The sequence below is a fragment of the Fusarium keratoplasticum genome, chromosome 6 (assembly GCF_025433545.1).
Source record: "Fusarium keratoplasticum isolate Fu6.1 chromosome 6, whole genome shotgun sequence".
In the NCBI taxonomy this organism is placed as follows: Eukaryota; Fungi; Ascomycota; class Sordariomycetes; order Hypocreales; family Nectriaceae; genus Fusarium; species Fusarium keratoplasticum.
The window spans coordinates 3,712,481-3,727,549 of NC_070534.1; the positions used below are offsets into that span (position 1 = coordinate 3,712,481).

The 15,069-nt window shown below is 50.3% G+C and overlaps 3 protein-coding genes across 3 annotated transcripts; 1 reads left to right on the forward strand and 2 right to left on the reverse strand.

Moving 5' to 3' along the window:
- Window positions 1–1,875: 1,875 nt before the first annotated feature.
- On the reverse strand, window positions 1,876–5,433 carry NCS57_00913600 (Calcium-transporting ATPase; the record flags this gene model as incomplete). Its single annotated transcript, XM_053058922.1, has 7 exons — window positions 1,876–2,484; window positions 2,536–2,649; window positions 2,705–2,806; window positions 2,857–2,975; window positions 3,049–3,970; window positions 4,018–4,448; window positions 4,500–5,433. The coding sequence occupies 7 exons, from the start codon at window positions 5,431–5,433 to the stop codon at window positions 1,876–1,878; spliced, it is 3,231 nt and encodes a 1,076-aa protein (XP_052912753.1).
- Window positions 5,434–6,832: 1,399 nt separating this feature from the next.
- Window positions 6,833–8,971, forward strand: NCS57_00913700 (Fungal-trans domain-containing protein; the record flags this gene model as incomplete). The annotated part of the gene is made up of 4 exons (XM_053058923.1): window positions 6,833–6,889; window positions 6,960–7,063; window positions 7,135–7,918; window positions 7,979–8,971. The coding sequence occupies 4 exons, from the start codon at window positions 6,833–6,835 to the stop codon at window positions 8,969–8,971; spliced, it is 1,938 nt and encodes a 645-aa protein (XP_052912754.1).
- A 2,183-nt stretch (window positions 8,972–11,154) lies between these two features.
- Window positions 11,155–13,934, reverse strand: NCS57_00913800 (Glycos-transf-1 domain-containing protein; the record flags this gene model as incomplete). The annotated part of the gene is made up of 6 exons (XM_053058924.1): window positions 11,155–11,929; window positions 11,993–12,336; window positions 12,472–12,674; window positions 12,746–13,026; window positions 13,082–13,467; window positions 13,599–13,934. The coding sequence occupies 6 exons, from the start codon at window positions 13,932–13,934 to the stop codon at window positions 11,155–11,157; spliced, it is 2,325 nt and encodes a 774-aa protein (XP_052912755.1).
- Window positions 13,935–15,069: the final 1,135 nt, after the last annotated feature.

Sequence of the window (15,069 nt, forward strand, 5' to 3'; positions counted from 1 at the left end):
GGCCTTTGACTACGCCGGATTTGGAGAGAGCCACGGAACTCGGCGCCAGCACCTGGATCCCTGGCAGCAAATCTCGGACTACAAGAACGCTCTGACATACGTCGAAGGCCGTGACGATGTGGACCCAGATCAACTCGGCGTCTTTGGAATTTCGTACAGCGGAGGCCATGTCTTGATTCTTGCCGCTATTGACCCTCGAGTCAAGGCCGCGGTCAGCGTGGTTCCCGTCATCGACGGCCATGCCAACATGCGCCGCGTTCACGGTGAAGCGCGATTTGAGGATTACCAGAAAGCTGTTCTGGAGGATCACCGAGAGCGAGCTAGAGGAGAAGCCGGGAACAAAATCGCCTTCGCGACCGAAACACCCAATACGGAGCTGTCGGTCTGGCCTTTCCCGCGTATCTACAAGGTGTTCCACCAGCTCAAGGCCACCGAAGCACCCCTCCACGAACACTGGAGCACTATGCAGTCAGCAGAGCTGCTGTTGAACTACTCTGTCTATCCCTACCTGGTTCGGATTTTGGACAAGAAGGTGTTGATGATTGTCGCGGAGGGGGATAACATCACCGCATGGGACTTGGAACTTGACGCGTTCAATAAGATCCCGTCACCCCATAAGCGCATTGAGATTCTGCCATCGGTTAGCCACATGAGCTTGTACTCTGAGAAGACCGATACTAACGTTGCGGGTCGTCATGCACGCGACTGGTATGCCTCAGCCTTTGGATTGTTTTAATTCAGTTAACTCGAAAGTATATTATACTTATCACATGAACATTTATATTAAACTAAACCATCATGGCCGTTCCTTTGCACCCCATATATCAAGGGCTGAGCCATGTCGAGTGGGCCCGCCGTGTAGGAAGCGCTTTGCTTTTCATAACAGCAAACTGCCATCTTGGATACCGTCAATATGATTCAATCCAGGAGCCCTGGGTGACCATCAGCCCCCTGCTGGAGGTTTTGGGGTAACAACCATGTTTCAAATAAGAGCCTCTCTACGATAGTCTATGTAGCCTTGTATTACAAGAGCTATAATTATCATCAGCACAATATCAGGACGCGAACGGTATGACAATCGCCGATAAACGAAGCAACCTCAATGTCCACCTCATGAACCAACAACTCGAACCAACCATTGACCAATCGCTGAACCGGTCTCAAGGACGTCACAACTGTTATGTCCTTTGACCCTCTGGCTTGCAGGTTCACGTTGGCAAACCTAGACGCACACGCGACGGAAAGTCGGGCATCTGGGGGTAACAATGGACCTGAGCGATATGATTTCTACGTCTCGAGCCAACCTTGGACATGGTGGCTGCTAGGTAGAGACTTGTATCGATCACAGGATCTTGGCCCTTAATGAGAAGGTTGCCAAAGGCATTAAGTCATCCGAGAACCATGTTGAATGGCCGGCTCAACGCGTCTCCATCCACGAGCAAGAGGCGCGAAGGTAGAGGAGACTCAACCCGCAAGTTGTAGGACGACGGGGTATTAAAGTGGAAACAGGACACATCCAAAGCCTTGCATTCATAAGAAAAAAGGTTCCAAGGGATTTAAGTCACTATTGGTCCAGCTGCATCGAGTTTTTTGTATATGGCAATTACCTAACCTTAACAACTCTAAACTTAACGTTCATGGAAATCCAAACCCGAATTTCATACCATATATATAAGATAACTCCGATTACTGATGGGGTTTTACATGGTTCCCTCTTCTCGTCCTTCACGCTTGCCTTTCTAGACTCTGCGAAGTCACCCCCCCAGCTCCCCGTTTTGTCGTTGCCCCTACCCCTGATCTGTATCAATCGGTTCTCTTCCCTCTAATTGCGACAAGGCCTTTCTGTTTCGCTGACATGTTCCCAAGGCAGGTGTACTAAGCCTGTTCAACGATGATTGGCCCAACTGTAGATGGCTTCTCCATGTCTTGTGTTTTTGCCTCCGAGGAATCGCTGTCTTCTCCACGACCCAATTTCTTAGATCGTTTAAAAAGCCTGGCAAATTTGGAGCAACCTCTCGCAAGAAACCTATACGAGATGACAAAAGGTGGTGCCACAAAGTAGACAACCTTTGCAAACCACTCATCAGGGAAAATGCGCACGACCACACCCCATGGCAGACTGAATGCCGCGACGAGGATTGAAATAGCCCACTGAGGACCGTCGAGACCATCAGGATCGATATCGAAGACTCGATTACCCACGAAGACAATGGCAACTTGTAGGCCGATCATGATGAGGTTGATAATAATAAAAAACCAGTTTCGGTGGACTCCCACGAAAATATTAAACTTGTTGTCGAGCCGACGGCAGTTTAGCTCGTTGAAGATTTGCATCCAAACGAACATATTGAAGATGATAGTATCAAGCTGAAGCTTCTCACTTTCAATGCTGACATCGTAGTTGAGAATGGCGCCGCCGGCGAAATAAAGGACGAGGACAACAACGAGCTGGAAAATAGATTGACCGATGATCATTTTCCACATCTTCGGTTGTTAATATTGTCATAAATTAGGTGGAGGTGATGATGGACTTACGTTCATGGTGATGAGCGGTGCAGACTTGGGTTGAGGAGGCCTATCGAGGATGGCATCTGTGGGGGGGTCTGTGGCCAGAGCCAGGGCAGCCATTGTATCCATAATCAAGTTAATCTGTTGAAAGTCAATATTCAACCTGGGTATGCGCCGAACTTGATTGCCGACTTACCCATAGCAGCTGCACGGCTTTGAGAACTGGCTCGTAGTCATCATTGTACATGGAAGTAACAAACGACAGGATGACCGCAGTGATATTGACAGTGATTTGAAACTGTTGATATGTCAGCCATGTATATGGTTTCTCAGATATTAGTAAAATACCTGCAAAAACTTCTGTACAGCGTCATTAACAGCCCGGCCCCATTTTAGAGCAGTGATGATAGAGGCAAAGTTATCATCCATAAGGATAATCTCGGAAGCCTCTTTCGCTACTTCGGTACCTGAAATATCGTTTGATTAGCCAGCTTCCGTAAGCCCATTCAACAACCGGCCAATAGAGTCGACTCAACATACCTGAAATCCCCATAGAGAAGCCAATGTCGGCAGCCTTAAGAGCAGGTGCGTCATTAGTGCCATCGCCTGTCACAGCCACGGTTTCTCCCAAGGCCTTGAGACGTGTAACCAAGACGCGTTTATCGTCTGGCGATGAGCGGGCTAGAATCTGTAGCCGGGGGATGATATTGTCGAGTTCCTCCTCGGACAGTTTGCGGAATTCAGGACCTTCCATGATAATGCCACCATCAGTAAAGATGCCGCATTCCGTGCCAATAGCTCGGGCAGTGACCAAGTTATCTCCTGTAACCATCCGAGTCACAACGCCAGCACGCTTGGCATTTTGTACAGCCTGAGGAACGCCGGGGCGGACCGGATCCTGGATGCCAACGACACCAAGAAGAGTCAAGTCGCTCAGGCTTTCAAGATCAGGTACTTCCTCAAAGTCCTTGTACGCCATTCCAATGGTACGGAGAGACTTGCTTGCGAATGCAAGGATGGATTCCTCCGCGGATTTGCGGTCCAGGGGTTCAAGGTCACTGGTGATTGGGTTTACCTGCTGTGTGCAAAACCCGACGATGATCTCCGAGGCTCCCTTGATGAGTAATCTGTAGCCAGATGGAACCTTGATGACAGCGGTCATATACTTCTTGACAGAGTCGAAGGGCTCGATGATGACGATTTGTTCGTTTGCCCTGATTTCCGAAAGGGACTGCATGCCAAGATGGTCCCTGGCAAGCTGTAGTAGCGCAGTCTCCGTCTTGGAGCCGATGAATGTTGTCTCTCCTTCATGTGTTCCTTCAAAAGCCGTGGAGTTGATGGCTACTGACTGAGTGATGAGCTTTCTGGTGTCCTGAGACAAGCTCGAGGCCCACGAAGAAGTATCATCGGTGAAGCTGGAATCACCAAAGCGGCCGGCGGTGACGGTCATTTTGTTCGTAGTCTGAAAATCATTAGCAAGGTTTGTTCCTCTTGTCCAAGGTGACTTACCAGAGTTCCTGTCTTGTCTGAACAGATGCAAGTAGCATTACCCATAGTCTCGCATGCCCTAAGCACTCTGACGAGATTTTTCTCCTTCAAAAGGCGCGTCGTAGCAAAGGCTAGCGCAAGGGTGACAGCAAGAGGTAGACCTTCAGGCACAGCCACAGCAATGATAGCAATGGCCACGACCAAAAGGTCAACAAAGGTCGATGCTTTCTCCTCCGCCGGCCTGTCATCCCCAGGGAGATGTGCACAGAAGCGGAAAAGGAGGATGAAGAACATGAGCACTGAAGCACCACCACCGAGCTTAGCAATAGCCACAGCTAATCCCTCTAGTTTCTTTTGCAGGGGCGTCGACTCAATATCCGTCCGAACTGACATCATGATTTTGCCAAAGCTGCTGTTGGTCCCGACCGAAGTACAGAGGAATGTCCCCATGCCTAGTCACAAATTAGTAATATTTCATGGTCCCTAGTGTACGTGTGTCTTACCTTCAAGAACCCTTGACCCGGAAATGATGAATGGGTCAGGATCTTTGCTGCTGTTCCAATCTGGTGCAAAGACCTTTGCGCCGGGCGTCTTTTTCAGGGAGTCTGACTCGCCGGTTGCAGTTGATTCATCACATTTGACATTGTGCCCATCGATAAAGATGCCATCAACAGGGATCAAGTCACCCGGCTCAAGGTAAAGAACATCTCCGACGACCACGTCGACAACGTTGACAAGCATAGACTTGCCGGACCGAAGCACCTTGACTTCTCTGTCATCCTTCTTGGTGTTCAGCTTGACGAAAGCCTTTTCTTTTTGCCAGTCATTGTGCGAGGCGACTACCACGACAATGACAACAGCGGACAAAATAGCAACGCCTTCAACCCAATCAACGGGCGTAGGGTCGCCAGGCTTGTGGGCTACCCCAAAGGTCTCGTAGAGACCGAGCGCAAGGGATATGACGCCAGCCACCAATAACATGATCAGAACTGCTTCTTGAAGAGTGATCCATGCCAACCTCCAGATTGACTTGGGCTTTTTCGCTGGAAGCTGGTTGCGCCCATAGGTGCGAACTCTTTCAGTGGATGGGCCGTGCGAGGAAGTATGCGGTTCGAGCTCATCCACGCTAAGACCAGCTTTGAGGTCTACACGGAGACTGCGAGCGAGGCCCTCGAGACCACCAAAACACTTGAGGGCATCGAGTGATTTGGGGTCTAGTAATTGGCCGAGTTGATCGGGGCTATGAGGGAATGGCCTGTTGGGGTCTCCGAGGTCGACACCTTTAGGCTGGTCCGGGTCGTAATACTGCGGTACATCTGACAGGTAGCTGCTAGGCGCAACAGTTGTCCCGTCAGTGAAGGAGATGGTGTCCGCGTTGCTCGTCGACCGTTGGCGTGGATCCAACAGTGCCTTTGGATCGAGTAGATTGTTTGACATGTTTCAAAGTGTAAGGGAAGCCTTCCGACCTTATCTAAGGCCCTGGATAAACGGAATGAATCGTTGTGAAGGGAGTCGGCTCAAGAACCAGTGAGCTATGGTGGGGAAGGCATCTTGGTCAATACGTGGGACGGTTTACATTATTATGTACCTATGTCTACCTGCCTGTCTCTGCAATCGCAGATCGGGGTAAAGCTGCATCGCGACCACGTTCGAAAGCTTAGCTCAAGTCTCAGCAGGGGAGCTGTTGTCGAGATCAACAAAGGGGGGGTCACGGGGCTTCTTTTCCCAACCAATGACTGCACTTGGAGGGATCTGATAAGTGCTGGCGGTTTTGACAATGCTGGAGAAAATCTGCGTTACATAAGCGGACACGGAAATCCGTCTCTTCTTGATCGAGGGAAGATCAGCGATCACGGCACGGACCAGAGCATCCATGTCACTAGCACATCCAATGACGGAGCAAGTTTGATATTGGTAATCGGCGACGGAAAGGAAGAGCTTGGGCCATATCTTGTTTGTGTTGCATGCACTGCCTCTCCTCGATGATGTGACGCCGTTAACCGAGCCTAATAAGTACCGAGGATTGGTTGTAGTATCATATTTCCACCCATCATTTCGCCTACAATTAAGCCTTGGGCATCAGAATGGCATTGTGTTAGCGTGAATATACGTCAAGGCAAAGGGACAGATGGAGATTGAGATGTGAGAAAAGAAAGAACCAGGTCCGATAGCGCGGCAGGCAAGGGCTAACAAAGAAGGCTCCCTGCGCCTTTCTTCCCCCTCCCTCGGCCCAAGACTGACTTGTCACATACAAGGTTTGGTAAAGAATACCCATACACTGAGACGCCTTGTATTATCTATACTACACTTGCCTGCCCTCTACTTCTGCTTCCTGCTGTCAAACATCCCATTCCGCAAAATGCATTTACTTCTGTGCTACGAGCTCAATGATCTCTTGTCTATGTCGAGACTTGCGAAAAGGTGAAACGCCGTCCCATGTTCAGCAGCAATAAGAGGGTGAGGAGTACTGTGTTGGTTACACTGTAGAAAACGGGAGTGTGGGTGCTGAGTTGCCATGCGCCATGACACTGTAGCCTCTCAGCTGTACCCGTCATTTGATGACGATGTTTGTTGCACCCCTTTTTTTGCACGAATCCAGTCAACATGTCCGTCCATCATATTGATTGAGTCCGTCGGTGCTGGCTCACAACTCCACGCGCAAGCTGTTCCAGCCGGGGCCACTCCATCCATACCCTGGCTCCTGCGCGCTCGGACATTATGCACCGATACGGTGTGTCATCGGACTTCCGGGTCTCCGATACATTCATCCCGGTCAAATTTCTCCATCCTTTCGTTTCCGTCGGCGCTCCGTCTTTCCGATTACCTCAACTTCTTTATGCGGGGTGATGCAATGCCTCCTCGGCGCGCCTGCGATGTCTGCTACAAGCGAAAGGTAATTAATCACATGTTCCATCGTCCAAGTGACACTGGCAGAGATTGTTCGAATAACGCCGACTTGTTAGATTCAATGTATAATCAATACTCAGGGCGATCCCTGCGACTGGTGCGGGAGCCAGGGCGTGGCCTGTACCTTTGACAGAGTCATTCAAAAAGACCCAAACAAGAGGTAAACTTTCTTCGAATGACTTTGCTTATTGCCGAGATAGCACAGTTTGGGAGCCTGACACAAGACCCCAGAACCACATCCGATGTTGTCCAAGAACTGTCCCGACGAGTAGAAACGCTCGAAGAAGCCCTCCAGTCTGCACTATGCACGAATAGGCCTGTTGGAGGCGCTTCGCCTTGGCCAGAAAGGCCATTTCCCGAGAGGCCATTTGCCGAACCATCGAACAACCGCCTGAGGGCATCTCCCGTCGCTACAATCCTCGGCCAACCGTCCCCCATAAGCCCTGCCGACCTTGCTGCGAATACCAGACTGGCCCAGACAACTCCGCCCAAGTCTACTTCCAAATTGTCGCGATGTCAAATCGGTAACAATTGGTACTTCAAAGGGATAGGGATTTTGTCTGAGCGTGGTCGGCAGTGGATCTCAGATGGTGCAGGAGAGCGTGTGTTTCTGGAGAAGTTTGACCTATTCTCCAACCCGTTGGGAACTGCACCACCGTTTGGCCTTGCTACATTTCCCGAACGGCCGAGAATGCTGCCCTCAAAAGTTACCTGTAGGCACCTTGTTGAGTGCTTCTTCAAATCCATGACCTCTATCGTCTTTGCTATCCTGGAGAGAAGCCTCTTTGAAGGAACAATTGCCAGAGCGTACGGTGATGAAGGGGCTGATCTGGGACGCCGGACATCAGCTGAGGCCTGTCTCTGGGCCATGATTGGACTCGTCGTACGCACGACAGACGCTCGGCAATTGGGTCTCAACGTCGAACCAAACGATTGCGTTCATGAGGCCAACCGCTTGTTGACCATCATCAATGGCAATACGAACTTGGACATCTTGCAGGGTACCCTTCTTCTGGTAAGGAAACGTAGAACCACCAAGTATTGTCACTGAGGCTCACAGCTAACTTCCAAATAGTGGGCATGTCAAAAAATGAAGGGACAATGCCGAGAGGCTTCTGTCACCTTTAGAAGCGCATGTCGCATGGTATGTGACCTTGGCGGCCATTTCCCGCTGTCACGACTGGCTATCCTTCCGCAACATATTCCCACATTCGACGACCAAACAAAGCTACATATCCGGAGGTTGTTCTGGATGTGCTACTGCTATGACAAGGATATCTCGTTGCGTACCGACGAGCCGCCACTACTTACGTCGGATCACTGCGATGTGACCGAGTCCGAGGAATTTAGCAACCAGTCACGGGATACAAACCTCGCAAAGATTAAAGAAAACGCAAGTCGACTGCTCTGCTCGCCCCGAGCTTTTAAATACACCGAGAGTGAGCTTCTTGCGCACGTTCGACAACTTGACGACGAGCTTGAGGAATGGCGATTGTCAGTTGAACCACCCTATCGTCCTAGATTATCTATCCTATCAGACTCGTCTTTCTCATTGCCCTCAAACATGAGCCTAGAGAACCGCACGTATTTCATCAATCTGCAGCTCGACTACCTTTTTACTATCATCAATATCCACACGTTGGTCCGAAAGTGTGGAGACCTGGAAGAGAATCTGCCCGATGACCTACACAGCGTCGTACACTCGAGCGCCGATCTATCGATAGAGGCCAGTCGCTCCATTTTCCGCATCTTGGACACTGTCGTCGACTTCTGGAAAGAGGATTCAGCATGGGTCGTGTCCCATTATGCCCCGATGGCTGCCATGCCACTCTTTATGAACATTCTTATACACCCTCTTGGCCATACAGCGGATAGCGACTTGCACATCTTGTCATCGATAAGCAGCATCACGCGCAAAATTCCAGCAGAGAGGTTTTCGATAGAGGAGATAGAGCATATCCGAGAGATAAGCGAGTTCGTGATGGAGCTTGTCCGACTTAGTCATAGTGCAGCCTGGAAAGTCAAAAGGGGAGAGAGGAAGCATGACCTTGACATTATCCATGAATAGGGAAACTATAGGCCACTGGGTCTGCGTGTAGATACCACACTTTCTAGTTCTAGAGGCATTTGACTCACTTGAAGAGAAAGTCAAACATCCGGGACGTTTTGATAACGTTTCAGAATCAAACACGAACGACGCGATCTGTCTTTGGCGTGATATTACGTGAATATTTATGTTTAAGGTTTTGCTAGAGCCTCGCTTCCTTAACCCGTCAAATCTTTCTTATCAGCGAGCATTTAGTCAGTCCCATCTATGACTTATGCAGCAGTAGTTATGATTCTGGGGCCCTCCACTCTTAGATGTAAATAAAAATACGCGTTCTTATAATATGCTGCGGCGCTAGGTAAAGAGACGTAAGAGAAAGGACCACCAAGCCCATCTCACTGGCAAGCGTCCTGGCACCACAAACGGGCAGCTACGGGCGCAGCGCCTTGAATTCGGGCCTATTTGAAGACGTGGTTATCTTCGGCCTGGTCGACCTCAACAGCCATATTATCCATCTTTTCCCCGTTGCCAACTTCCTTAAGCTTAACCCTTTGATAACGTCGTCTCCGAAGGCACCGGCAACCTCCTCAACAATAAGCTAATTTGTCTAGGGAAGCCAGATCCAGTAAATGCAGGCGGCGTTCATACCGAGGGCGGTGAAGACAGAGTAGAACTTTCTATGCGAGTGAATCTAACAGGACGGGCGTGATCTGAGCGAGCCAACTGTTAGTAACGGATATGGAGAATAGGGCTAACGAGTTATGATTGACTCGCAGGTGCTGGGATAATATCTCGAAAACGATGGCCCTGACGGTGCTATTGAAGAACATAGCGTCACAGCCTGAGTAGAGGAAGATGAAGGCTACGACGGCCGCGGCTCCAGAAGTGTTACCGTTGTCTCCGAAGAAGCGGAACATGACGGCGAGTAATACTGAAAACACTGTGAGAACCCCCGAGCCAATGTCTATGTTTCTTCCGTGTCAGAAAATTAGGATGGTCGAAGTAGAGCGACCTCGTGGGCACTCCGAGGTGTAGGATTTACACATTGTCCGCACGCGTGGCCACTTATCCGACACCCATAGAATGTTGGCAATCTGTCCAATGATACCTATCATGGGCTGATCAGTAATACCGTTTTGCCCTCGAAACTGAGACCAGCAAAAAATAGTGACTGTTAGTTCTGAACGATGCCGCCTATGTAGAAACAAGACTATTAGAATCTCAATTCTCCAATCCTGTAAAGGCGAATTAGAAGGGGTTCCCACCCAGCCTACCCCCGGAGTCCTTTGTCATATTGAGAATAGAGCGTGCCAGCAAGAGACGACGAGAATATTGGAGAGAAAGAGCTCGGCCCAGCTGGACCGATTGCCTTTAGCTGCTTCGGGTGCTAGTTGCTCCCTAATCCCAGATATTCCCCCGGTAATAAACTCTTCGCCTGTATTTACATGAAGCTTCGATAGGGTCTTTCAAGTTCACTGGCGTCATTGTCAATACAAGTTGGATTCAATATGCAGCAAGAAAAGTCGTAATTTACGCCAGCAACGGGAGTTGGGAAGGCAAAAGGCCAAATAAGGAGCGCCACGGCCAGCGGGCCTTGCATCGCGGATGGAACTCTTCATTGCGTGTCTGTAGCAGCAAAAGAGGTGGAATATCCAATCCGGCTTGCGATCAAGTAGCCAATGGCTGTCAACAAGCCCTTCAGAGCGAGGAAGTAGGCTCGGTCCTCTGCAGGCGCTAGCTCGGCGATGTAAATGGGCACGATGGTCAGCGGAGCGCCGGTAGCCAAGCCGGTAATAGCACGTCCTATTGGAGATCACAAGTGTGAGGCGACCAAGGCGGTGGCAAGGTGTGGAGGAAGGAGGAACGTTCTACAAGAGATCGTGTCTGTACATAAACAGTGGTTCCCCTACTGCACCTTTAGGGTGAACCAAGCAATTAGCATCTTCTCATTTCAACAGATAAAAAAGATCGTGAAGAACACTCCTTCATAGCTGACGAATACGAGGGATCTAAGGAAGCATAACACAGACTAACTTCAGTCACTCATTCAGTTAGAAGTCAAGAACTTCAACGCACAGTCAAAATCCCCCGTAAAATCTGCCGGATTTAATCAAATCGCATTGCTGGTTTCCTTCTGGGCGTTTTCGCCACCCCCAAGCATCAGCAGAGCCCCCTTAGACCTCCGCTGCTTGTGTGTCCGGTACTCACTCGGCAGCCTTGGCATCGAAAACCTTCTTTTCGGTGAACTGTCGCGGTAGGCGGTTTTCACTCTCAGAATACGGGCAGCCAGCCTCCTCCCGGGCCATGTCATTGACCCATCTCTCGTTGCCCGGCAGGCCGCCTTTGCCCCTTTCTACGACGCCGTCTTCGGCCCATCTGGCAGCCAGGTAGAACCAGCCGAGGGCATTGCCGACGGTGCCGACCTCGTCCGAGACACCGGTCCTGGCGGCATGGCTCATCTTCTTATGCAGGTCGTCATTGGTGAAGAGATCCATGAGATGGCCAGCAACAGCCTTCCAATCGCTCGGGTCCACAAGGAAGCCGTTCGTCTTGTCCTTGACCTGGAGAGGGATACCGCCAACCTTGGTGGCGATAACAGGTCGGCCAGCATGTAGGGCCTCTGAGACCTTGACCTCAAAGCCCTCGCGAATCGAGAGCTGGAGGACAACATGGGCTTTGGCGATAAGGGTGTTGAGTAGCTGGTCATTTGGGCTTAGGCGCATGATGCTAATATCTCTGATGAGGTGAGGGTAGTATGTCTCTAGCTGGTCTATTGCCTGGTCGTAGACCATATTGGCGTCGGGATCATCGATCGATCCATTACCACAGACGATGAGCTGAGGGACATCTGTAATACCGGCGGTCTCACATTGGCGGCGGAACTCAGCATAGGAATCGATGACGGTTGGAATACCCTTTGAGGGATCGAAGCGGGCCACCTGGGTGATGTACTTGCGGGCTGGCCAGTCCAACTCGGTCCTCCAGAACGGTCAATCAGAGATCTTCTCCATCATGGCATTTGACCAGTGTCCGAATACTCACATGCGCTGGGAGTGGCAAGCATTGTTGTACATGTGGCCATAAAAACCAGAATCCCAATCGTTCAGTTCCTTATTGAGGCCATCAAGCCAATCGGTAGTAGCAGGGAAGTAGACGACCTTCTCCCTCGGAACAGTATGAGGAACAAAGCTAGGAACTGGGTGACTAATAAACATGTCTGCCAGCTGGATATGGCTCCACAGAAAGTCCCAGATATCAGCCTGGGATGAGCCAGCCTTGGCAACCAGATCACTTCGGATCTGGATGTGGGAACGGTAGAGGACTGGACGGTCAGGGGTGATCTTCTTAATCAGGGGGATCAAGCCCGGCATCTGTGGGTCATCGATCTGTCCATATAGTCAGCGTTAAGAGCAGCGACGAAGAGTGCAGCGGAGTTGGCTGGGTCAAAAGCAGGAAGGAAACAACAGCAGCCCGATTCATGATCAAATGTAAAGGCTGGAATCAGAATGTAAAATACTGACAATAACGATGTGAGCGCCGCCCTCCTCTACTGGGCGAAGTGGACCGCCATCAGCGAGCCAATATCGGTGAGCATTCTCGGTAATCCAATCAATGATGGCATCCTTTTCCTCGGTAGTGATACGCTGGTCAGGAGGGCTGACACCCTGGAGGACATTGTGGATATTCTTGGTGATTCTGAAGACTCTAGGAAGCGGTTTAGGAACTACATCGGGTATAAGCAATCTAGGGACGAAGTCTGTGGCGATATGTTGGCTGCGGAACAGGTCTGCTTACCGTACCAGGCCAGATGAACACCCGTAAGGCGAGCGAAGCGGACTAGCGCGTGGCGCATAAGAGCGACACCGCCGCCTTGCGGAGTAGAGCTGAAGAAGGCAATGCGTATATCATTATGGCGCAGCTTCTCAGCATAGGTCATCATGGCCTTCCAGGTGGCAGCGCCACAGGTATCCTTATAGTTCTGCAGAGTAACCATCTTGGCACGGAATCCAGCATCAGTCTGAACAAGGCCGCGGAATCCAACTTGCAGATGAGGAGCAAGGGACGGACCGAAATGCCTAGGTCAAAATGTCAACTCAAGTTGTCTTTTCCCATCAGAGCCTGAATACTCACATGACGCACTTGCGAGCCATAGAATCGGCCTGCTCATCAACGCGCTTGACATCCCAGAAACTCTTCTCTCTTTCCTCGCCGTCAGGACGCAATACAATTGGGATAATGTCCAGATCCAGCCACAAACGAGAACACAGGCTGGGGCTCATATACCTGAGCGTGGTCGGAAGACCAGCTCCAACGAACTTGGCAAAGTTTTCTTGCTCGTACTTCTCAACCTCTTCAAGGACGTAGTCGGCAATAAGATCCTGGTCCACCCTTAGAACGTCGTCAAGCACAATATGCTTGACCGAGAAGTCAAGTAAGTAGATACTGTCGTTGATAGCTAAGGAGACAATTGCAGTTTGATCATCCGAGAACACGCCGGATATGCCGAGATAGAGTGTCTTATATGAGGCATAAGGTCAGCATGGTGAAGAGGGCTGAGTTGGACAAATACTGAAACCCCTACCGTGAGAGCTGGACCAAATTGACCTTCCGCTTCCGCAATTGTACTCATCTGCCTTTTACGATGTACCGAAGTGGGCCTAGAGAACTTGCGGCTGTTCTTGAAAGCCATGACGGAGAGTATGAAGGGACGAAGGCTCTTCGGCCGTGATGGTTTTTGCCGAGGTGTCAAAGGCCCCGGCTGAGGCTGAGGGTCAGTGGCGGGAAGAGCATGAGCCGAGGAAGACGAAGCATTGGAGGGATCTGCCGGAGGAGCAGGCTGAGATGAAGCAATGTTAGGGGCGGAAGACGCAAGTGAAGCCGGAGGAGGAGAACTAGAATTGGAACGAGTATCCGGGCGGTGATGTAGATCGGTTGGGTGGCCGTGCGGCTCTTCCCGTTGTAGCTCCCGACATGGCTCGGACATTATGGAGTCAACCCTTGACAATACCTGATACTAGGAGGCTCAACTTTCTCATAATATTTGCAGGTGTAGGGGCTTGTCAGATAATTATGGGGAGAGTAGTAAGATATATTCGAGTCGGATAATAAGAGCCTAGAGGCATAAGACTGGCTGACATGGACTACTATGACAAGAGTATGAGGTAAATTTTTTCTATGCATCATTAGATTCTCTTCTTTTAAATTCCCCATTTTGATCTTGTATTGTAGCTTAAGCCCATGGCTGCAGCCAGTCGTTAAGGCTTATACCATGCGCTGTAGCAAGCTAATCAAACCTTGACCGTTGGTGGCTTATTGCTGTGAATGAATCTGCCGTCATTTAAATCCAACAGATCCGCCAGTCGACCAGAGGGGTTTTTATTAAGCAGTCGGGCAAATACATCATTGCATGCCTAAAATCACGTTGTTGAGATGTACTCGGGTTGTGACGTGGACTCTTTGGCCGCCATGTAGTCAACCACGATCAGCTATGATTCAGCATTCGCGACAGGGCTGCCTTGATCGGCGGGCAAGTCATTGTGCTGTCATGGTGATGTATGGAGGAATCCAGATCCACGGAAGAAACAAGATGCGGTGGTTCAAACCTTGCGTTGATTGCTCACAAATTCCCATAGGATGAAAGATAATGCGGCGGCCAAATCAATGGCACACCAAGCGGACTCTGGCCGATATTCCTGAGCCAGTCACGTTGCCTGAATCGCCTCTGAAGTCACGATGCTTGGGCATCAGCACTCCCTCTGGAGCTGCTGGCCCGCCCCCACAGGAAATCACCAGACTAGACGAACTGGAGGCCCCACCAGTAGTACCGGTACCTCTCAGACGATGGGGTTCCTTTTTTCAGGACCTTTGCCCAGGGAGAGGGCAGAACTTGATCTCTGGTGCTATTTATAGTAGACTCCCTTCGGCCATGTGCAATAATACTAAGCAGTCAGGTGGTTTTCAAATGATATTCAGTGGGGGGGGTGGAAATCAAACGCCATGCGGATACAGAGACTTGCAAAACTAATCTTCAATCAAGTACCAAGAAGTCAGCGAAGTCCAGAAACGGGCCAACATTCGTGGTGGGGAGAGCAATGCTAGTCGCACTTCACCAGATGAAG